Consider the following 25,815-nt stretch of genomic DNA (forward strand, 5'->3'; position numbering starts at 1 on the left):
GGACCGCCTTTAAACTTGGGAAGATGCAGCTCTCATGCTGCTTTTGGCTGTGTCAGACAGTTTCTGTTTGTTTTTATCGTCACTGATTCTGAGAGGCTGTTGTTCAGGGATTGAATCCATAGGAGTCTCCCAGCCCGCGGAGGGTCAGGATCACAGCTACAGAGCGGGACCTCTACTGCTGCCCTCCTTAGTGCTTGATTATCTGTGATTAGAGGGGTGTGATTTGAGCTGACTAATGCTATGTTTAATCTTTAGACTTATTATTCAGTAACTACTGCAAACGTTCCAGCATTCTATCAGAGTGGAAATAGGTTGTAGTGTTAACCCTTAGAAGTCTGTAGTTTTTGTCATTATTCATATATGATTACCTAATTACGAAATTAATAACGTTGTTATTCAATCATTCGATCTACGTTCAGGAAACAACAAAAACATGGCGCAAATGTGAAGAATGGTTTTCTTTACGGAAAACAAGACTTTACACAGCAGCAAGTAGCTCCTCTTCTGCTTACAAACTCAGCTGTAGTATCTACGTCTCTGTTTTTTTTCACTGAACTATGATCAAAAAATCATTGAAAAAAAAATTAAAAAGAATTTTCAAGATGTATACATACAGTCCTATGCATAAGTTTAGGCACTCCAGTTAAATTACAGGTATCATTCATTTTCTATATGACAATAAGTTTACATCCTCTACAGAGAACAAACTGCTGCACATTTTAATGCACAATTACTGTATATTTCCTGAATTTAACATGTTGGGGAAAAAAAAACATAAATTATGGCCTGTGCAAAAGTTATGGCATATTTTATATTTTATGTTTTATGTTTTTTCCAGTATGTTAAACTCTGTAAAGAATATGTTACCTTATTTTCACGTAGAAAACCAACAAAACATATAATTTGGACCTAATATTGACCCTTTAGGGTCCACAAACTCACCTGCATATCAAGTGTCTCTATCTTTGTGATAATACAGCACAGAAATACAACTCAGACATTTCCTGAATCTGTAGAGTCGCCCTTTCCATTCCATCTTATGGTGAGATCATACGTGACTCACATCCAGAGTTACGATGCTATGAAGAGGGGCTGAGCTACATGTCATCAGCTCTCACTGGGTGTAATTGCTGGATTCATGTGTTCGCTTACAGTTTCTCTGAACTGACCAATGGACACTCAGGGAATCACTAAGTACTTACCCATCATTTCGGAAACCCTTCATTCTTCATTCAGTTGTCAGTGGAGACACTTGTGAAATGCTGTGCATTTTAATATGAAACATATAGATATCATGTTATATGCAAGTTCCTTTAAAGGCTCATTTAAGAAGATATGCAAAAATCAAGAAAATGCCTTCAGACCCCAGAGGATTAAGCAATATTGAGAGAAGTTTCCAGTCAACTCAAGTTCAAAGAAAAGCAGTGAAACAGTTTTGTAAGCTAATGAATTAAGCCAGCTCTGTCAGTTAATGAATCGATCTGAATCGGTGGGATAGGAATGTGGGGATGTATTCCTCATTCCTCCTCAGCCCTCCTTAATCCCTGGAGCACTCCTCTCTCTCTCCTCAAGCTTCCACTCCCCGGAGGGTGGCAGGCTGCCTTTGATCCATGCTAATCTAATTAACACTTAAACAGCAACACCTGTGCTCTTCAGCGTAAGTACTGCTGCCACTTCCCAGATGGGCCTTTGATGGCCCTGATGGTGCTGATGAGGAACGTCCCTCTTTCCCTCCTCCTTTTCATCTCTTCCTCTCCCTCCCTCTAGCTCTTAACGGGGCCAGGGCGTAATAGGAGGCTATTTTGAGCCTGAATATGTCTCTAACTGTTTTGTAATTGACAGCGATTAGTCCGTGGCTGGATGATGCACCTGATTAGATTAGCCCGGCTCTTTTTTTCTGCTCTGTTTCCTGGCACCCCGAAAACCCCAACCTTGATCCCAATTAGCCCCGCTCTCATCAGGAGCTGATGGGGGAGCACGAGAGAGTGAGGCGCTTATCATCAGCTCTCTAATTGGCCTGATGAAGCTCGGTAAATATGGTCAATGGCAGCAGTGTAGTTTCCGCAGTAAGAGTGCAGAGGTACTATTTGTATGTGGGCGTAATGTATTCGTAGCATGCTTGGACAATTAATGCTGTGATGTGTGTTTTGTGTTGCATATGTCCTCAACCCAGGAACTGTAATACATTAATCAAAGCCGTGCAATCACAAATGATTAACGCTTGTTCGAAATACGGGAATGCTAATATGATTGCAGTGGAAAAAAAAGATTATTACTCTTCTTATTTTCCAGTGCTAGGAGAAGAGGAGAAATCATATAATCACTGTTTTAGCTGCGCTTCATTGGCTGCTTGCTCATTTTAGAACACAGATGTTAATGCTTGTTTTTAAAGCTCTTAATGGATAGGTTACATTAGCTCTTATATGACTAATCTGCTCAGCCTATTTAAGACCCCTAGATCTTTGAGGTCTTCTCATGAGCTGAAGCTCATGCTTTGGTTAAAGTGAAAAAAGCTTAAAGAAAAAGTTTCTTAATGGTTCTTGGGTTGGGCATGCAGTTCTAGGAAAAATATTTACATGGTGTAAAACTTTTACACAAGTCTTTATGGCAACTTTTTAAAAGGTTCCTAAGACTTACATCCTCTTTTATTAAGGTGGCTGTTTAAGGAACCATCCAATGAAACATTCTTCTATCCCTTTTTAGGGATTTTTTTAGAGTACCTCTTGGCATAAGGTGTCTACCTCATCCTTTTTTAACAGGGGAATTCTAGCAATTTTTCAAAATGTCTGCATAACTCAATACTTAATTGATGCCACTCTAGAGAAACTTACCAAGTTAGAAAACTCACAGTGGTGGTGATAGGAACCAGACATCTGATAACTTTCAATGCCTCTTTAAAGGGAAATTTGACCAATTTTTCAAAATATCTGCATAATTCAACATTTTATTGGTGCCATTCTAGAGAAACTTGGCAAGTTAGAAAATTCGCAGTGGTAGTGATGGGAACCAGACGTCTGAAGACTTTTAATGCTTCTTTAAGCTACATTGTAGTAACTTGTTACATAAATGGGAATGAATGTGTTGCCTGATGTTTGAGATGTTTCCTGATAGTTTTGAAAGAAATGAGAGATTTATGAAATTTTCTAGCATAAACTGTAGTTTTTCAAAAGCATTATGAAGACATCAGTAAGATTCTCTACAGTGTACCATTTCACATCAAACCACTTTGTTCACATCTCAATCACTGAATTATACACGTTTTGCCTTTAAGGCACAACTCAAAACCTGTGTTTACTCATTAACACATGCAAATTTCTGAATGTGTGAGTTATAACTCAAGTAACCACATTTGGTTGTGATATATTGTTGGCTGTAAAGCACTTTGGCACTTTGGTTCAATGCAAGTTGAAGTGCTACATAAATAAAAATATAAATAAAATGTACTTACTTGCTAACTACCTCCATGCAATCGCTAATACTTTAGCATTGCTGAGGTCTGGTGTTTCCAGATTGAGCTTGAACTTTTTCACTGCTACTGCACGAGCAGGGCCTGCAGTTTCAGCTGATTGCACCTTCGCCCCATTCCTGGCATCATCCTCCTCTCTGCTTGTTTCTTTCTGAGTGCCAGGATGTTTGTGCTCCTGTGCTGGAGAGCCACAGGGCTCAGCTCCTGTTTGAAATATCAGAGGCAGGAAAGAGCCAAAGATCAATCCCTGCCCCACATCCCATATGTTCCCTCTCACACACACACACACACACACACACACACACACAATATCAGCAAATAAATTATTAATCAAGGCTCCTCTCTGACTCTCCCCCATTTGAAAAACTCACCTGCACTGGGACCTGATTTGGGGCCACCTTAACCTTCCCTGCCCACTGCCTTTTCTATAGTCTGTCTCAGAATATGGTCTTTGTCCCTGCTGCAGGAGTTAACCAAGTCCAGGTGAATGTTCCTACTGCATGACTCTGTGACTGCGCTAGGTTTTACTTTCCAGCAGTATATTAGAGTATATACTGTTACATCTTTCCGGGATGTGCAGATAGTGACATATAGTACTCTTGGGTCTTGGGTCACGATAACATGATATAGCATTAGAATAAACGTAAACAAAGAAATACAGTATAAATAATACATAAGACAAATGCCTTGTTTTCACTCAAATTATTGATATGTTGGTTAGAGGAATACAGTTACAAGAGCACAGGTTTGGCTCTTGGTGCACTCCAGCCATTGCATTATTTTGTTCAATTCCATCAGCAGCACTCCTGATTAAATTTAAAAAAGTATTGATTAGCTGAAGGAGGTACTGGATAGTAACTGTAAAAACTGGACTTCCTCGAGGAGAAGGTTTGGAAATGGCTAAGCTAACACACTTACACACTCACACTAAATTATTCGTTTGTTTATTTTTTATTCTATAGTGCTTTTTCAACAAATAAACATGTGCTGTCCCAATAAACACCATTACATATCATTTTTTGTACTGTGCTTTACATCCCCTTTAATTCTAATGGCAGTATTTTTTAAATATACACGTTTACCAGGTTAACATACAAAAGTCACAATTACTGCCAGCGATATAAAAAGCTTGTTGTTATTTTTGATTCATTATTTCTCTTTCTTAGCTTGAAACAGGCGAAGAAATTGTTTTGAAAGGACAAATTCTAAATATTCGATCGGTACCATGTTTATGTTTCTAAGCAGCAGAAGAGATATTTCATTATGACTTGAATTTGATGAAGAGATATTCTTGTGGATATGGTCTTGTCTCGTGTTAAGAAAAAACATCTTTCACATTGTTGCAATGTTTGTCATATGTTGACATTGAAACAAATGGAAAAAAAAGACCTGTTGATGCAGAAGGCAAATCGAATGTACAGTGTCTAATTGATTATGGAAATATCTAAATTGTTTGAATGATATAGCAAAATTACAATAATAATTATAAACTAGTCAGCAACTATCTGTATTACCCAAAGGATAATTTGTTAGGTTATACTTCTAATGTCATTTAGCCTTTGTGGCAAATGGGAACTTAGTTAACTGCCTGTGGCCACTTTAGAAGCTACCACCTAACTCTGAGGCACAAACTCTAACCTCCAAAGTGCTGTGCAGTCAGTTCAGGTGTTTTCAGCCACACCCATTGCCAACAAGTTTATGAAATCAGTCACATAGCTGTGCAATCTCCATAGACAAACACTGGCAGTAGAATCAGTCGTACTGAAGAGCTCAGTGACTTTCAAACGTGGCACTGGTATAGGATGCCACCTTTGCCACAAATCAGTTGATCAAATTTCTGCCTGCTAGATCTGCCCCAGTCAACTGTAAGTGCTATTACAGTAAATTGGAAGAGTCTAGGAGCAACAACTGCTCAGCCACAAAGTAGTAGACCATGTAGACTCACAGAGTGGGGTCACCGAGTGCTGCGAAAGTACTACATGTCTGGGGTGATAAATTATGCTTCACTATTTGGCAGTCTGATGGACGAATCTGGGGTAGGTGAATGCCAGGAGAACGCTACCTACTGTAATGCATAGTGCCAACAGTAAAGTTTTATGGATGACGGATAATGTAATGGGGCTGTTTTTTAGTCTTTGGTAATGTTAATGCTACAGCATGCAAAGACGTTTGACACAATTAAATGGTTCCAACATTTGTGTCAACAGTTTCGGGAAGGCCCTTTTACCGTTCCAGCATGACTGTGCCCTTGCGCACCTAGGGAGGTCCATAAAGACTTGGTTTGATGAGATTAGAGGAACTCAACCCTTACTGAACACCTTTGGGATGAATTGGAAAATTGATTGCGAGCCAGGCCTTCTCATCCAGCATCAGTGCCTGACTCTTGTGAATGAATGGGCGCATATTCCCATAGACACACTCCAAAATCTTGTGGAAAGCCTTGCTAGAAGAGAGGAGGCTGGTATAGCTGCAAAGGGAGGGGGGGGCGCAATTCCACATTATTGCCTATGGTTTTGGAATGGGATTTCCAACAAAATTATATAGGTGTAATGGCAAAGTGTCCACATACGTTTGGCCACATAGTTTACTTGGTTAATACCTAGAACCTATGGGACTGTAAAATAGTGTGTGCCCTAACCAACACAACTGAAATTATTCAAACGTAGTCAACACTTTACATTCTGGAAACAGATTAAGTCATTAAGTTTCCACACATATTCAGCTATTACTGGGCTGCTCTCTCAGAGAATGGTAATTAAGTATAAACCTAGCAAAAATGCCCTATATTTTAGAAGCCCATGATCATGTATCATGAATGCTAGCGACCCAGAGGGAAATGGCCTTTTGGGAATCCCATCCATAATTGCACAAAGACGGCCTGTGTCACAACAGCATTCAGTCACACAGAAGTACAAAAGCACCAAAGTGACATGAGATTCTTAGATCGTTCATCATAATTGGTCACATATTAGCATACTGCAGCGTCAGTACTTTAGTCATTTGGATTGTTAGTGCATTAGTGTTCATTTTTCATGCTAATTACTTTTACTTTGAATCTCATGATTCATTTACACACTGAGGGTGGCTTTTTTGGGGCTCCATTAGGGAACATGCTATGAATCAAGCAGCCAAGCGCACAGAGATCCATCAGTGTATCTCCCGTTGGCTACTTGTGATCAGTGATATGATGAAACAAGTGTTACATGTGGAAAATGAGGGAAAGCAGTGTGGTGTATTATCATTTATGTAAAGGTTTGTGATGGCTAGAAGGCCAGTCATCTTATTAGAGAGGTCATTTTATTGCTTTATACTAGGCAAAGCACTTTACAACATTTCTTCATTGCAGCGCCGCTAGTTGTTACCTCAGCTAAAAAGATTCCCCTGTGGATACTTGAGCGCAGTAATCGAAGCCTTGAAATCGGAGGGATGTCTCCGCAAAGTATTTTCACTTGTCTAAAATGATTTATACCACTCCATTTGTGTCTTTTTTTCCTTTTTTACATACAGTATAACCACACTTTGAAATGGAAGCAGCAGAAGTGGGTCAAGCTTAAGTTCAAGTGCCCTAGAAAAAAGGAGCCACTTGATTTTCATGTGGCTGTAATTAAGGCTTGGCGTGGTGATTAATCAAATGCCTTAGCATTCGCTACCAAGACTGTGGCCTAGCAACCTCAAAACCTAGTCTTGCTTTTGAAGTTTCTGCTTTGTAGAAGGTATCAGTGTTTACCCATTGTTGTGCTGTGTGTGTAGCTGAGGAAATTCCTTGTTTTCAATTGTTCAAAGGCTCTAACTCATTAGAAGGTAGAGTACAGAGCCAGGCAAATTCTCCTGAGGAAATCTGCTGAAGCTGTACTCCCCCTTCCTTCAGCTGCCTGTCAGCTCTCTATACTGAACCCAGTAGCTGGTTGTTGGCTTTTCTTTTTCTGAGATTCCAAACAATGTGCCTTAAGAGCTTTTAAGAGCCCCATTAGAAAAGAAAATTAGAGACATCAGCTGTTTTCTTTTGTTAATTTCCCAGGGCAAAAAGCTCCGCACTTCACAGTAGCACGTGAGCTGGAGGTTTCTGGTAGGTTGCGTTCGCGACAGTTCTGCAGCATGTGTTCAGCTTGCCTGGCGTTCTGACTCCCCTCTGAGCTCAGCTGAAGACATAGCTGGAAGCTGCGCGCCATCATCCAGCAACATGCTCAGCCAATGCCTTTCACTCAGTCCAGAGCTCTACATCCTGGAACAGACTGAATGTGCTGTATGAGCATTAAAACTTTGATTATAAATTACTAACTTTTTCACAAATACAGCATAACTAATATGTAAGAGAAGAAATGCCTGCACATCTACAATATTTGAGCTTATATCCAGTTTGAAAATAATAATATATTCAAAACAGTTAACAAACAGTAAACATATTAGTTTATACCAAAACATAACACTAAAGGTCTGTGCAGGACTATTTTTCAGTCCCGCTCCCAACTGCTCCCGTAAGGTTTCGCCCAGCTCCCGCAGAAAAATTATTGGAATTATTTGTCCCCCTCCCACCCGAAACCGAAACATCTTAGCACGCTCCCGTTCATACAGTTCCGTCAAAGCAAACTGACATCCAATATCTGGCACAGTCTATTCACAAATACATTATTCTCTGTTGAAATAACACAACAGTCATGGTCATCAGACTCACTGTGAAGTAACCTCACCAAGTGCCATTTACTCCCAGTAAACACAAAGCAGAAATTAAACCATGGAACAGTTATTTTTGGTGTTTTGCTGGGCAGCAAAAGGCTCTGTTGCCTCTATAAGGTACGAGAATTTGTGTGTTGTTCACGTGATCGGTTTTTCATTGTCAAATTTTCATTACAGAGAGTTAAAGTTTACTCTGGGTTTGTGGAAGAAATGCGTGTGGACAATTTCCCTGCATTACGTTGTGCATTACAACCCACCCTGTGCTGGTCAGTCATGATATTGCTAGATGTTTTTAGCATGTATGTTTGAAACTAACATACATTTGACACATCAAACTAGAGAAATTGCTGACTTAGACAATATCAGTAAGAATATTTAACCTCCGTTAATGTGAGTGCTAACCGAGCTATAATCCAGATGTGAAATGTTACTTACTTACCTCAAAATTGGATTTTGTTCCATAAAGGTCACTTCAGATCTTTAATCTTCTCCTGTCAGCTCAGGAGGGGGGTTGGCTGTGCACAGTAGTGATATCACCCCTGTGGCTTATTTCTGATCAGTGAACCTTGGGGTGTTACAAGTAATTAATAATTTATTACTAATAACAAATAATTCAAAAATGTCCAGCTAAGGAACACTAGAGATATTTTATATGGAAGGCCATTCAAAACACATATGAAGTGACATAACTGTGTTTATAACTATGAAATATGTAGAAATGTATTTTATAAGTAGTTGGTTCAATTAAGATACAATAAGTTACTTATAGCATCAGATAAAGGGTGTTCAGAACACAATGAACATGTAGAAATTGCTTTAATTAACAGCTTGATTGTGAATTGACTTGTTGATCGTGAACTATGACCAGATTCAGCAGGAGTATCTTAGGAGTTAAACTGAGACTCAAAAGTTAAAGGAACATGATGTTTTTCAGTCTAGTCTCTATCTGTATCGCACAGTTAATCACCGCAGACGATCATTTTGACGTGTTTCTTTGTATTTATACTTGCTGAGGCAACGGCCCATTGGCTTGTATTGTGAGTGAATCAACAGATTTTCTTATTCTTCATATTCCTTTATAAATATTCCTTTATAAATATTCCTTTTTAAAATTGACTGTAACATTTTTGTACAGTGTCCTAGCAAAGTGCCCATGTGGTCTTGTCTCTTATCATGGGGGATGCCTCACATTTATTCCTCTTTGACAAGCACAGCTGGGGTGAAAAACGGTAACATTTGCAGTGTCTTGGGGTTTGTTCACGGTGTGGATTGAAGTGATAAAAAAAGTAATGAAGCACAAAGAGTAAAATGAGAATAACACTATTTTAATATCTCCGCAGTTGAGGAGGGTGGGATGGCAAGTAAGAGTACAGAAAAGTTTTAGCGATTGCAATCATTTTCATTGCACTGAGCAAAGAATAAAAAAATATGTATATATATGGAAAATAAATTTGCAAGGGGGAAGCAGTAGAACATTAACATTTAGAACTTCAAACCTATAAAACAGAAGGTCAGTCAGAAGGGACTTGAGAAAGGAGAGAATGGAAAAGTGCAAAGAAAACATTATTTCAAACCAGCAAGAATAAAAAGGGGGAAAGGGGCAGACATGGACATGACAGAGTTTATACAGCATTTCCATATCAGACAGTCCGCTATACTTCGTATTCATATAATTCCGGTAGACTTCTCTAAGGCTTTTGTGTGGATCATTATGTTCTTGAGGGATGAAAGGAGAATGGATGAATAAGCAGAGGGCTTGGAAGAGGAGGCCAGTTTTTTTCAGAGAGCTGCAGAGAACAAAAGAGTCAGTGCAAGCATGATTATGGCATCACACCTTTTCATGAAGACAAGGCAGTAATCTCAGACAGAGGTTCATAACCCGTTCCCTTTCCACACTCGCCTTTCATAGCTCTATGCTTCAAGTGTAGCCTTCAGTCAAGCGTTATTCCATCTAAAGAGAGGCTGTTGACCACTGGTGAGCAGCAGCACCCTTGATTGCGTCACCTTCTGCAATTTTGAGTGCTCTTAGAACTTTTCTCTGCTCATATTTTTTGCCCACTCTTTTGTTCATTGATCTTTAAATGCATGAACAAAATGGCCGTTGTTGCTATTAAGTTGTCATAAAGTTTGTTCATTTAGTTAGTTAATGTTTTTAGTAAAGCCTTACTAAAGGGAGCTTGAATTTTCAAAATATGCCTAAAACATAACAAAAATGGGAGTATGACAGAAAAGACGTGTTACAATCAGGGCTTAAATTGTGCTAAAACAATATGGATCCAGATCTGGAACCGCCCGGGTTGGATTTGGTCCCTATTTGAGTGGATCCAGCATATAAAATACATTCTTGTGCAGTGTGCAGAGGTGTGTTCTCTGTAGATGTGTACCACAGTGTTAGCTTTATGCTCAGAAAGTCAAGAAAATCTGACCAGCAATCTGAAATGTTTGCATATGACTAGCCATCTACAGTGCTGTGAAAAAAGTATTTGCCCCTCCCCCGGTTTCTTTTATTTTTGCTAATTTGTCAAATTTAGATGTTTCAGGTCATCCAGCTAATTTTGAAATAAGACAAAGAAAAGAATTCATAGTTCCATTAGTTGTGATAAGCCGTCCAAGTCCTGCAGAAGCAAAGCAGCCCCAGACCATCACACTACCGTCACCATGTTGTTGACTGCTGGTACGATGTTCTCATGGTGGAATGCAGTGTTACCTTTATGCTAGATGTAACGGGACCCATGTCTTCCAAAATGTTACACCTTTGACTCATCAGTCCACAGAATATTATCCCAAAAGTCTTGGGGGTCGTCTAAATGTTTTTTGGCAAATGTGAGACTGTGTGACTGTCTGTCTGTCTGTCTGTCTGTCTGTCTATCTGTCTATCGAGTTGTACTCATTGCTGACACAAGCATTCGCACAGCTTGTATAATCTGCATAGAAAAGCTTTGCCAGTACAATAGAATGTCCTGACGTGGCCACACATGAGCTTAAATGTCACTATGCTCAGTGCCAAGCATCAGCTAGAGCGGTATAAAGTCTCCCAGCAATGGTCTGTGGAGCAGTGGAACTGTGTTCTCTGGAGGGATTGAGCTCCATCCAATACCTTTAGGATGAGTTGGAGAGGTGTTTGTGATCCAGAACTAATCATCCAACGTCAGTACCTGACCTCACTAATGCTTTTATGGCTGAATGCACACAGCAGTGTTCCAATATCTAGTGTAAAGTCTTCACAGAAGAGTAGAGTCTGTTACTGCAAGAAAGGGGGACAAACTCCTTATTAAGTGAAATAAACCCAGTTAAACTGCTTGTGACCACATTACGTTTTTGTAGTTTTGGGAAATACGTGTATGAGAGAACACTTACTGCTTTAGAACCTCATTGACACACTAGTAAGAATTTCTGACGCCCCATTGAAATATAGGATCCATTACTACTCAGTGTTCTGGGACCTCATCATTTACCAGTGAAGGGCCGGTTACACATGTGGCAGATAAGGTTGAAAAATGCTGGAGAATCCCTCTGAAGCGTCTTCTGTGTGTTAATGTCATTCCTGTGACATTATGACATTTCGAACAGGCAAACAAAAAAGAGCAAAAAAACAGTAGGTATGTAGCAGTCATTTTCTGCAAACCTTTAGTTGACCTTCACAGTTGTCCCAGGAAGGTTACAGACATGACTGCACGATAGAGCTGAAGGGATGAACTTGAGGAGCACTTTTGCTCATTATGATGTTGTCATGTCGCGCAGGAACTCCACGCGAGGGCTTTGACACCAGTAAGATTAAATCTCCTCTCACCTTTCTCTCATCCAGATGGATCCCCCCCACCCTCTCCTAACTCGTAGGTCTGTGAAGGACCATCTGTTTATCGGTGGTAAATAATTTCGGAGCTAGTTGTCAGCGACACCCATCCTCGCCAATCTCTGCGACCATCTGCAGTAGCACATGCAGCAGAAATCACCCTGTGCTCCCGCTGCGCGTTCCCCACTGATCTCTGGTCAGGTGGATTACAGTGTGATAGCACTTTATTATCGGAAATGGATGAAGCTGTCTGTCAGGTTCAGTGTTAGATCATTGGTGTGGGAGGGGTGAGTGGTGTGAATTAGAGGATGAGGACAGATGTAAAGGCTGATGTGTGTTTTGATGAAGGAGATATGCTGCGTGCATCATGATCAATGTTGGGGGTAACACAGTACAAAGTATTGTGTTAAAAAGTAGTGTGATTACTTTTTCCTGTAAAAAAAGTAGCAGTATTTCAGTTTAAACTCTTGTAATCACATTACACATTACTTGTGTTACTCATAGGTCTCTAAGAGAACAATATTAATTACACACAATGCATTTAAAACATACATTTCTACTACATTGAGTGTCCCTGCCAGTCATTGTACATTATTTCACAAGCGCGTGTGATCCCTGTGTCAGCTGAGTATGACTTTATGTGGAAAGCTTTGTCTACTTGCCCAGCGATCTGTCGGAGCATCTAATCATGCTAATATGAAACTGATGGATCCCCTTGCTGAAGATGAGAGAGGGCCAACCTCACCTAAACAGGACAGACTCCAATTTTATAGCTTTACATTTTATTCATGTACATTTTCTTTTGAAGCAGCTGTTTTTTTGGGCTGTTTCTGCCGGGTGGTTTCTAGGTTTTCAATCAGAATTAGCCATTCATAATTTTAATCAGTATAACTGGTGCTTTTAAATGATGCTTACTGTGTTTGGCTATTTACTTCTACAACCCCATTTCCAAAAAAGTTGGGACGCTGTAAAAAAATATAAAAAAAACAAAATGCAATGATGTGCAAATCATTTAAACCCTTATTGTTTTTTGAAAATAAAATGCCCATTTTTAGAATTTGATGCCAACAACACGTTTAAAAAAAGTTGGGATGGTGGCAACAAATGGCTGGTAAAGTTGTGTAATACTAACAAAAACACCTGGTGGTTGATTGGCAACAGGTCAGTAACATGATATGGGTATTAAAAAGCATCCCAGAGAGGCGGAGTCTTTCAGAAGCAAAGATAAGGAGGGGTTCACCACTCTGTGGTAGGCCGCACGATCAAATTCACAACAATTCAAGAATAATGTTTCTCTACATAAAATTGCACACAACTGTTGCTTTTCATCATCTACGGTACAAAATAACATTAAAAGATTCAGAGAATCTGGAGAAATCTCTGTATTCAAGGGACAAGGCCAAAAACCAATATTTGCTGGCCAGGATCTTTGGGCCCTCAGGCCTAACTGCATTAAAAACATGATTCTGTAATAGAAATCACTGCATGGGCTCAGGAACACTTCTGAAAACCATTGTTGGTGAAAACTATCACTTATATTATCACTTTATCACTGCATCCACAAATGCAAGTTAAAACTCTAAAACACAAAGAAGAAAGCATATATAAACAGGATCCAGAAATGCTGCCACCTTCTCTGGGCCCAAGCTCTTTTAAAATGGACTGAGGGGAAGTGGAAAAGTGTCCTGTGGTCCAGTAAATCAACATTTGAAGTTTTTTTTGGAAGTCATGGACACTGTGTCCTCCGAGCTAAAGACCACTCAGCTTGTTATCAGTGCACAGTTTAAAAGCCAGTATTCATGATGGTACAGGGGTACATTGCATGGGTGACGTGCACATCTGTGAAGGCACCATTAATGCTGAAAAATATATGCATGTTTTGGCAACATATGTTGCCATCCAGACGACGTCTTTCTCAGGGAACGCCTTGTTTATTTCAGCAAGACGTTGCCAAACCACATTCTGCATGTATTACAACAGCATTGCTCCGTATTAAAAGAGTCTGGGTGCTAAACTGACCTGACCTGACCCAGACCCGTCACCACTGAAAACATTTGGTGCATTATGAAATGAAAAATACAACAAATGAGCCCCCGAACTGTTGAGCAGCTGAAATCCTTTGTTGAACAGGGAAAAACAAGAACGGGAAAACATTTCACTTTCAAAACTACAGCACTCGGTCTCCTCAGTTCCCAAACGCTTACAGAGTGTTGTTAAAAGAAGAGGTGATGAAACACAGTGGTAAACATGCCCCCATCCCAACTTTTTCGGAATGTGTTATTGTCATTAAATTCAAAATGGGCTTATATTTTTCAAAAAAACAATAAAACATTCAGTTTCACCATTTGATATATTGTCTTGGTAGTATTTTCCTTTAAAAATATGGTTTACATTATTTGCAAATCATTGCATTCTATTTTTATTTACATTCTGCACAGCGTCCCAACTTTTTTGGAAATGGGGTTGTATATAAAGTACTGAGAGGTCTATTGAATTTCCTCTTGTATTCCAGTTGTTATGGATGTGTTTGGGTTTTTGAGCATAAAATGGAAGCAAAGTAAAAAGGAGTGAGTTTACCTTTCTCAGGAAGTAAAGTTATAAGCAAATTAATCCCTTTACAGTTTGAGACAAGTAATCCGTGATTGCTAACGGATTACTTTTTTGAGTAAATATCGCTCACTGATCATGATTTTAAGTTTTAAGTTCATTATCAGGGAATATTTCAGGGGAATGGTAAGTGGAAAAGTTCTTAGTGTAGGTAGTAGCAATCATAATTGTCCATAATTTTGATGTGCTTTTATTTGTAAAAATGGACAAAAGTATAGACAAAGTGCAGGCTTCAGGATGGCTCTTACCTCTGTTTACTGGTACATTAGCCATGTAACTCCACTGTATATCTGAAAAAGTAAACACACACACACACACACACACACTTTCTAAACCACTTATCCTTCTGGGTCGCGGGGGGACTGGAGCCTATCCTAGCGGTCTTTGGGGAAGAACCCTGGACAGGAAAATAATAAAAAGCAAACGGATGGAGTTAGTGCCTACCTTTATGCTAATCTGTGTGCAGAAAACTGACGTATGGAATTTTTGTATGTGAAAGCAAACCAGCAATGGTGAGCCCCTCCCCAAATGGGCCCAGAATCAATTCTAGGTGCAGACTCAAGAATTGGAGACGAGTGTGAAAACTCCCTTAATCTCTTTCTCTCTCTCTGACTCTTTTTGACTGTGTTTGTATGTGTATTTAACTGTGAGAGACTGTTTAGCTTTTAACTGTCAAATAAAGTAAAAACAAATTTCTGATTCTGTATGAAATAATTAGTATGATAAACAGTCCATACAGACACAATAAGTACATGTAAAGTGGGTTAACCAAATATGAAGATGTATGAAAATGGTCATGAAATGGTTTTTTTTATGCTGAATGAAACTGAAATGCATGTGTCTCTATATGGGAAATATATTATAGGCAAAACTGGGTAAACTGCTGTTACTAATGATTTTGATGGTAGAAATGTACTATGTAAGTATAGCTTTACAGTTTGGAGGCTGTAAATATAAGGATCACTCTCTCTAGACGTTGACACCCATGCTCATGCCAAACACTCAAGAAAGCAACGCAAAGTTATCTCAAACTGTGGAAAGAGTGTTGTAGAAGGGCAAAAGTGTAGCTCCTTCTTTTGGTTCACACTGCAGGTAGAAGTGGCCCAAATTAGATCCTGTTCTTCATTTGTGACACAGATTTGTTTTTTGTGCGACTATGTGAACAGCAATAAACACATGCAGGAACCGACCTTTTATGATTACGTCATCAAAACACCTGTTGCTATTAAAAAATCAGATTTGGCCAGTGGATTGTTGTGTGTATTGAAAAAGTCAGAAGTGAGAGTCAAAGCTGTCAATAAAGAATGTAAATGGACCATAAATACAAATGGTTATCGTTGCATAATTGTCTGTAATTCAATATGCATTAATAATAATAATAATTGCATTTGAATAGTATAGCAAAATAAAAGAAGGTAACTCTTAACCAAAATAAACAGTGTATCTCTGCATGGTAGGCTTTGTGTGCAGTATCATTGTTAGTCTGTAGGTGCTTGGTATTACACGTCTGTTCTCTGAAACAGAATAACTAAGGCGAGTCAAGGAGGAGTTCTACAAATGGCTTGGATCATTTGGTCCATGTCTTCCTTCTCCTCAATAAAACTCTGAGCAGCAGCCAGCATATTAAAGGGAAATTTACCACTCTTTTCTCTTGCCCCCAGTCTTCCAGATCTTTTACTTTCAAGGTCTTCTTTGAAAAAGTCTTCACTTCTTAAGATATCTCACTTTCCAGCATAACTTACTTGGTTGAGTTTTTTGTCAGGCTCAGGGCTTTGCCAAAACTCTGTCCTCCTAATCGGCTTAAATGTTTTGGTTGAAAAAATACAGAAGGAATATGGTGAATACAGGGCACTACATTGTGTGTGCAGTGAGCTGCATGCGTCAGGTGCCTCCTGGGGACTCTATGAAACAGATGGATGAGTTTTATTAAGCATGTGGTACTTAACAGTGCTCTGAGTGGGATTTCAATAAGGAAAATAAATGTTTGTATTAACAACACCACCATGTGTAATATGCTTTTGGTTCCATATTTTCTTTGAGGAATGATATTACAAATGCTTAATGTCTCAGTAATTATTATAAATATATGGTTTTTCTTTTGTGGAAAAGGTTTATTTCCCATGTGAGGGGAAAAAGTTATCTGCCAGAGACAGAGTGGGCAAAGAAACTTAAATGATTTGTTTTCATAAATTGGAAATCATAAAGGCTGGGACTTTTTTGTTTTTCCTCAGCCTATTGTATAAATCTTGAGTAATGAGAGGGGAAAGCAGAGAGAAGCACAGTTTTTATATTCAGTTGGGCTGTGAAACTGGATATTGGTTGTTATAAGTAATGTTTCAGCCTGGACTGCATTTTGGATGAGGCGCAACACAGGGGAGCCAATGAGAACAGATATAATTTACATACATCAGTCTTAAAGGGACTGTAACAAAACAGCATGTTTAATTGTGAGGGATAAAGAGAGGTTAGAAAATGTCCAGTACTAGTGAGTTATGGCATTGTTTTGGTACATGAACCCACACAAATACTGAGGCATTCACATGGATTAAAACACAAGGGAGGCCATAGTTGTGGTGCAAGAAGTGCACTTTTACTGAAACATCGGCAGAAAGGCACACAAGACAGCCAGGGATAGCAGGCGAGGTCACTACTAGCCATAGCTGTTCACTTTATGGTAGATGCAGATCCACTCTAACTAACCTCACTGCTCAGCACAAAGTAACACAACAAACAAAACTGACGAACAGCAACATAAACAACATTTATGTCCCTTTTTATGGGGAGTGTGCGCCTCCCATGAGCCTCTTCACATGGGCTCTACATGGCCACACATTCTGAGCCTCTCTCGGCCAGTAGCAGGCGCTACATTATTACACATGGACTTCAGGGAACAAAAAAAAAAAAAACACATGACCAAGAAAAATGGCTAACACTTTATTTGGACGGTCCACTTTAGATGCTTTGTAGATATTTACTTTCTAGTTACATTCAACTAAATATCTACTAAATTTACCATAATTTTCTTTAACTCTAAATCCGGCTCTAATCCTAACCCTAACTTTAGCCTCAACCCAACCCTCACCCTGGTCCTAGCCCTAACCCTGATCCAAACCCTAACACTAACCCCACCACTGTTTAGAATCAACTGGTTTTCAACAGATAGTTTGTTAGCAATTTGAACATCTGTAGACAATCTATAGTGGACTATCTAAATAAAGTGAGACTGAAAATGTAGAATATTGGCCCTTTAACTTGTATATTCTTTCTGTAATGATTGAAGGATTTGAGCCCTGACATTTCTTTCTGGCTTGACTGGTAGCCCTGCATAGATTTCCCCCACTACAATATCATAGGCCTTTACACAAATCAAAGCCACAGCAGCCCTGCTCCTTTACCAAGCCTTTGCACAATCCAAGCTGAGTGACTGCAAATCAATGCAAAGGAAATCTCAGTCTTGTGGCTCGTCTGTCTGTCGGCGTCCATTAATGAAACTTTGTGGTTTAAGGACGAGCTGAGCTGCCTGTCGCAGTGAACTGCTCAATTTCACTTTTCTCTAGCTACAGAAAGTGTTTTTTTTCTTGAAGGGAGGGGGTGACAAGTCAATGAAATGATTTCTTGATTACTGTTTAATTGCCCTTGTTTTCATCAGATGATTGAAAGTGTAAATGCCTTTTCAGAACACACGTAATTGTTTTTATTGCTTATTGACAACACTTAACTGGTTGTAAATCAGCAATGATTGAAGAATTACTTGATGTCAAATCAGCACACTCGAAACCAGTTAACCCTTACCGTAACCCTTACAGCGCTCCTTCTCAATACAGGCCTAAAATGTCTTCACATTTGTCTGGTAACTTGAGTAAAAACTATTTTTGTTTGTGTTCTTTTCCCTGCAGACTCTGCCCACCACACAATATGAGCTGGAGATTGTTGCTAAGGACATGGCAGGAAGTGAGGTGGGGCTGACAGGAACTGCCACCGCCACCATCACCATCACAGACAGGAACGATCATGCGCCCGAATTCACCCACTCACTGGTAGGACAGCCTGATTATTTCTACTTATCTTCTTTCTCTTACAGAGTGCTGCTAAATATGGAGAGGAAAGTTAGACAGTTTAGTTTAGTTACTGGATCTTCTAGAGTTTATCCTCATAAAAGCTGAGCAACTTTCTCTAAGATAATTTGGCTGTATTCTAAAAAGTGATTCATTTAAGTCAGCTACCTGGCTGCCTTAAATGTTAAACGTTTTGAACTATAAGTTATAAGTTAACAGAATGAAAGACAGATTTTTTTAACTTACTATCTGATGTTCAGTGAACTCAAAAAGAGTATGCCAAGAAAATAGAATTTTCCTCACTTTTTCTGTATAAAACAGCTTGATGTAGTCTGGAAATATTGGTAAAATTTTAGAACCACTCACGTCCCAGTCCATACAGTCCATGTATGGAAACTTCTTTTTTGAACTCTTTTTTTTTGTGATGTCATGAAAACCAACACATTTACAGATATCCACCTATTTAACCCACGGCAGTTTAGCCAAACCCATTCAGTTTGAAGTTATAAGGTTTGTTTCAGCAAGGGACTCCTTTTTGAGTGAGGTGCATGGTACAGGACAGCCAATCAGAATTCATTTACATATATCAAAGGCACAGTAACAAAAATTTAAAGATACAGTAACAGAAACTGCCTGTTTAATTCCAAAGGATAAAAGTGGAAAAATTTGAAAATGTAGGATAAGGGCCCTTTTAATTCAAACAGCAAATCTAATTTACAGTGTATATTGCACATTTATGTAACAGTTAGTTCTGACGGCTCAATCTGATTGGAAAGCGTTCTGTCTGTGCTGTTATATGTGAAAACAGCAATTTTTCCCAATAATTGTAATGTTCCACTGAGCACTGATTGCTAATTAGTGACCCGCTTTACGCTGCAGTTGACTGTTACTAATGTTCTGCTTTGGTACCTACAAGAACAGAAAATGGTACATTAGATTACTTCTGCAAGATAAGAATTGACCTGCAACTAAACAAACTGGAATTTGCCAGAAATTAACAGAATACAGAATAGCTTTACAGACTGCCGAGATCAAAACAACATTCATGTTAATCTGACAACGATTGGAAAAACTGAGCTGAACCTGATATTGCGACAGTTTTATGACTCTATCACGTAAGCAAATGGGCACGACTTATTTTGCAGAAGCAGTTCCCAATAATAAAACACATTATATGCAATGTTCCGAGCTTCTTTGGTTTACTTTTTTCTTTATTTTGCAGAGCTGTTGTTAAAAGCAATACAACACTCAAGGTCATGAGTTATTGCAAATAATATCAGGGCTGTGATGATCTACTGTACTCGCCTTCAGCTTGTGCCTCCTACCAAATCCCAACCGTGATGTTATTTGTGATTACACTCTCCTTCTTGTGTTCTGTTGTTTAAGTAGTTCTCCATTTTGCATTACAGATGACCACGTACATAGCAGTGAGACTACTACTTCATAAAGGTTGTACACCCAAAATGTTGTTAATAGAGTAATAATACACAGATTCTGTAATGTTATACATGTAATGTGTTAGACTAATTTCCAGAAACCAAACACAGAAAACATTAGAGCATGCATAGAGTAGTTTCTAGAAATGTATCTCTCATGCTGTCAGGAGATTAGTACAGTACGTTTACATGGCCTAATGGCCATTACAGAGATGAGAATCCAGGCCTAGCGGATCAGGGCTTGTGTAGTTGGTGGGATATTGTGCCCCTGAGCTGTGCATTGTTACTTCTGCCTGCATGGTAACTTACCAAAATTGCATTCTTTGCAATGGCATAAATCTCCTAGCTGAGCAAACCATTTAGACCTCTCGATATTGCCTGATATAGCTGCTACCATTTGGTTCATTTTCTGTTGATGTGCCGAGAGCTTGTCATCCCAACTCGATTTCTAATGGATCTGGCTGAGATCATAATAGTGAGACTTAGGTAATAACATCAGTTTACTTTTTTTTTTCTTTTTCGTCTGAGAGGTCTTTGAGGTCTGTGGCTGTAACGTTAGGCAGATGAACCCGACACTCACAGAAGTAAAATAAGTGGGTTTTATGTACAACCGGGCAAAGCAAAGGAGGAGTCCATAAGCCAGGCCAGGTCAGAACCGTGAGGGCAATAAACAGGTACATGGGGAACCAGAGAGCAAAGTAAATAAACAAGTGAGGGTCAAAGACCAGAGAAACAAACAATAAAATACCAAAGTCAAAGGGAGAATCCAGAAGAGCAAACGCGGAACAAAAAGCGTCAAATAAGACAAGAGGCATAAACAGGAAAAACACTCGGTATGCAAAAGACATGCTAATGTAAGTACAGCAGTAACTGATACTGAACAGGTATAAATACACAGACAGAGATAATGAGAACAGGTGAAGGCAGTTAGGACTCAGGAGAAGAGGATCTGTGTAACTGGTTGTGATTGGTTTGTGTTGGGCTTGTGTCTATGATGTCAGAACTAAATGAATCATGGGAGTTGGAGTTTACAGATTGGTTGGAGACTTCAGAGGAAGCAGCAGTGTGTGGAGTGCTTTCCATTAATTTTTACTTGTTGCCATGATTGGAAATACCCAGTAATGTAGTGGATAGGTGTCTGGATAAGTTTGTTGTTTATACCTATGAGGACATACTTTCTTGTTCATATTTACAAAAGTACAAAGTCAAAAGACGTTATGACTAATTTTGAAGTGGATATACTCTATAAGGCCAAAAGTATGTGGACACATAACCATCACAACTATATGAGCTTGTTGGACATCCTGTTCCATTACACGATACATTTACTCATGTATCAAGTGGAAAAAAATTAGGGAGCTTCATGCTGTACACATTTTTTGCAGGTGCGGTTATTTCCAGTTGTTTTCAAAGGGAGAAACACAGTTTGCTCACTGTTTTTTGCATGCTGGTGCCTCATATTGAATGTATTTTGTGCAGAGTGCTGGGCCTGAGTCAAAAAACATTTCATTTGAAGCAGTAAACAGCCTGCGTCATACTCTTATTTTTTTGAGCTGACCAGGCCTTTACTGACGGTTGTAATGGAGGAGGAATTAGTGGCTGTAGTCTTTCATGGATAGAAATAATGACATAAACAAAAAGCATATTTTGTGTAGTTTAGCTTGTTTTTGCTAGCCCCAACAGAGTGGCTAATTGAAAGTACTAGTTAAACTTTCTGCCTGTACATTTTGAAACCACACCCTGCCAGCACAGCTGACTGACAGTTACGGTGTTGTTGTAGCAGTGACTAAAGCCAGAAGCACCATTGGAAAGCTCCAAGAAAAAAAGATAATGCGCTGTACTTTGTGTTTCTGCCTTTACAAAAACACAGTGTGAACCTTTCCTTAAGAATGAAGAGAATATAATAACTTAATGGATCTTAAATATGGTTTGTTGGACTGCAGCTGATTTGATGGTGTTGATATCACTGTTTCCATTATACTCAATTTTGTGCTTTTTCACACATTCAAATTCACTCCTTATGTTTTCTTTGCTATAGATTAGCTGTGTGCGACCTAACTAGCATCATACTTTTGAGTTGTAGAGCACAACATCCAGAAAACAAAGCAATAAACGCTTCAACACGTAAAAGAACATGCTGGTTATATGACTGCTGATTGGACAAATGTGAAGTATTTGCTTGCCACATGTTGCTTGGCCAGTTTTAAATTAATTTTGTTGACCTTCAAATTGAAAGTTATCAGAATGTAAATTATTTTCACTCACTCTCCTCAGAAGTGGAGTATACCTATGTATATGCATCACTGCACTAGTGGAAATACCACATTACAGCTAAAATGAGAACCTAAATGTATTTGTGCAAGAGATCTAGATGCAGTGTACTTGTGTGAAATCCATAATTTCTCTTTATCATTTGAATACATGCTAGACTAGATGAAAAGGCTGTTCAGTTGTTTCAAAGCATCTAATTTGGTGTGGAAGGTCAAGAAGTGCTCATTTAACCTAGCTGAGCAACCTTGATTGCTTACTTTTCTTTCTTTATAAAGGAAACTTACTGCTGCTTGGTATACATTCAAGGACTTTTTTATGAAATCAAAGGTTGACTTACTAAATTTTGTTTAAAAAATGTCCAGAGCCGTTAACGTCCCATGAGGCCAGGTTGGGTGAAGTAAAAATAGATGCAACAACTCAGAAAAGAGTCGGTAAGCAGAATGCATCTAAAGTGCACTCTTTCATTTTTAATGTGTTTGAATTTTCTATATTTTTCACATTCAAGAGCAGAAACTTATTTATTTTACATCAGGACTAACAACAGATTGCTGGCCTTATTTTCATCAGCAGAGTAAATGAGTCACAGAGTGTGCACGACTGCATCATCACTGCTGTTAGCCTGCTGTTTAGCTTACTCTCAGAGACCCTCACCAGGCTCCTCAGCTGTCAGTCTCACACACACACACATACACACACACACACGCATCCACTCTTCTCCTGCTTAGTCTGTCCAGAGCTGTTCACACAGATACACAGAGTAAAAGCTGGCAGCGCATCCATCACTTTAATCAGAGATGTGGCACAGTGACAGGTTTGATTTACACACGCTCAGGTGATGGGCTGGATCTCACGCACTCGCATTTATCCTCTCTGACCTTTGCTTTTTCTCTTTAAAATAATTGTGATCTAATTCTCAGGGTTTGCCCTGTAGGCAGCATATCACACATCACTTCAGATGTCCTGACTTAAGGGTAAAGCAGAGAAAAAAAGGATCCTGATTTTACATTGATGCTTCATTTTGGCTAAACCGTTTCTTTTTGGTTACTGAGGTTATGATTGGTGTTAGGTTTAGGATTAGGCTGCACAAAATTGCATTACATATAGGTATTAAAATATGGCTTTAAAAAACTAAAACTACTTTTTCCCTGCCGATACCGACACCTGATGCTCAAGTATCTGCCAATACCTTGTACCAATACCTGCCGATGCATATTACCAGGGGTAAAAATGGTGGGTTTTTACTGGGAAGAGCATATGGTTATTTTTGAGTGTGTGTGGTTTTTGTTTGGTTGTTTGTTTTTTTGTTTTTTTTTATTTTTTTTTGCATCAGTAAGGACTAAAATGCTGGGGCTACACCTCATAAATGGCCTTTCCGTTAATGGATTTTTATAATCAACTGATGCTTGAATCTAGTCTATTTCCTGTGTTAAAAGGACACAGAGATATGACATTTCGAGGTATGAAAGCTTGACTGTTTTTTCTTAGAAGCTTAACTTTACCTTACGTTTGGAGTCTCCGACCTTAACTGAAAGAACAAGCACACTCCAGTCCTACATGTTGCCAGCAACAGTACATTTGACTGATTGTTGCAAATATGTCCAGTATAGACATTTTCATTGCAGACTCTATAATCATTAATGCTTTGTATGGGTTTTGCCCAGTTTATTTGCAACTACGCAGACTGTACAGAAAGATTGAGGTGGAAAATGGAACAAATTGTGGCTCTTTGAATGTTTAAAAACATCACTGAATTTGTTCATAAGCTATGATGTATATACATTTTCTAAAAAGTAAAGAACACCATAAAAAACATCTCGTAAAAGTTGAAACTACCGTTAACTAGTGACAACACGCAGGAATCCAAACAACCTTTCCAACAAGGCAGAAAATACAGAGCATATCATCAAACACTTGTCAAAACAACCACAACTGTATCAGAAATACTGAACTACTTCTGTCATTATGTGATCTAGATTATCCATAACAATCAGTGTCCGGTGGCTTCTACACTAGATTATAATGTTTAGATAATATTTGTGTTTAGATACCTAGTTTGCAATGAATGGCTGACATTAGCAGGCTAGCTGGATGGGTATCAGTCATTATGCTACCTTACACTTACATTAACTAACATGCTAAATTATAGTGGACATTTTTGACTGAGCCCATTGACTGAAATTTTCAGCAATAAACACATGAATCATCAAATATGAATTATGTTGAGTAGACCAGATACGGAAACGAATGCCACCAAGGTTTGAAGAAAATTAGAAAGCGTTGTTGCCATACTCACCGGGTGGGCGGACCTTGCTGCAGCACCGTGACTTTTTATTGGCTGAAATGGCTGTAGGCTGAACTTGAAGCACATTTACTTGAGACTTCGCTTCATGCACACACTTTAGAACAGAGTAAAACAACTATACACAGTTTCCTTATAAAATTAGTTACCCAGGTTTTTGAGATCTGAGACAGAACACCTCAACTTTTACTCCTGGAACTGGATTGCAGTACATTCTGGCTCATTTACACTCCTGCCTAGTATGGATCCCAATTTATACCATTGCTCTTTCTATATTTTGGTAAAAGCCATGTTCCCCATCACAAATAAAACAAACTAGGCTTGAATGAATGACATGTACTGGTTGGATAACTGCACATTTGAAAGGTTTCAGAGCTACGAAAAGTCACTGTGGTCTTTGACTTTTTAAATCTTTAAATGCTTATTTAAATTTGATGTAATTCGATTCAGTTAAGCTCCGTCTACTGGCATGCATGCAAACATCAGTCAGTACTGCATATATGTCAGAAATACCTTCTTGACATTCATGTCCGTATGTATATGACACGGTGACACAACAGTCTAAACAGTTGACTCAAACAAATCCACTGGTCTAGTTGTACACACGGGGGTCAGTGGTCCCCAGCCTCTGCTCTCTGAGATTTATGTTCCTATCAACATCAAAAGCAGTATACAAAAAGTGTTTTTTTTTATAGATATAGATACATTTTCTTGTCACACTTACAAGAGTGTGGGTGTGGGGCAGCATTAGATACTTGTCACAAAGTATTTTTTATTTTTTTATTTATATTTCTTCTGTTATTAGTGTTTTTTAAAAATATGGAGTAATACTGGCCTAACAAATAGCTTTTCCTATCATTTTCCCCAGAAGCCAAAGACTTTTTCACATTACCCTATATGGGATATATACGTGAAATATCCTAATAACATATAAAAGGGTATTTCTGCAACTGTGGACACATTTAGCTGATCAAATTGGTAGAAAATAGACATCAACAAACATGCAGAAAATACTAAATATGAAAATATGATATTTACTTTGCTGTGAATCCAGAAACACGTAGATTAGGTTTTGAACACTTTTGTCCATGAGCTCTTTGACATACTTGTGTTTCAGTCAAAAGTAAGTTTGTGTGCCTTTGTGCCTTTTTTGATAAAAAAGGTGTTATTTAGATTATTTGGTCAGTATCATGGTAAGAACATATTAATGTAGG

At 38.8% G+C, this 25,815-nt stretch overlaps 1 protein-coding gene across 2 annotated transcripts in view; it reads left to right on the forward strand.

Annotated features, from left to right (window-relative positions):
- The window catches only part of cdh13 (cadherin 13, H-cadherin (heart)), a 504,621-nt gene that overhangs the window by 368,942 nt on the left and 109,864 nt on the right, over positions 1-25,815 (forward strand). For both annotated transcript variants that reach the window (XM_036585553.1, XM_036585554.1), the window contains one exon: positions 18,437-18,577. In XM_036585553.1, the coding sequence (XP_036441446.1) occupies positions 18,437-18,577 (141 nt within the window). The remainder of the gene's footprint in view (positions 1-18,436; positions 18,578-25,815) is intronic.

The sequence above is a fragment of the Colossoma macropomum genome, unplaced genomic scaffold, assembly GCF_904425465.1.
Source record: "Colossoma macropomum unplaced genomic scaffold, Colossoma_macropomum, whole genome shotgun sequence".
Taxonomy (NCBI): domain Eukaryota; kingdom Metazoa; phylum Chordata; class Actinopteri; order Characiformes; family Serrasalmidae; genus Colossoma; species Colossoma macropomum.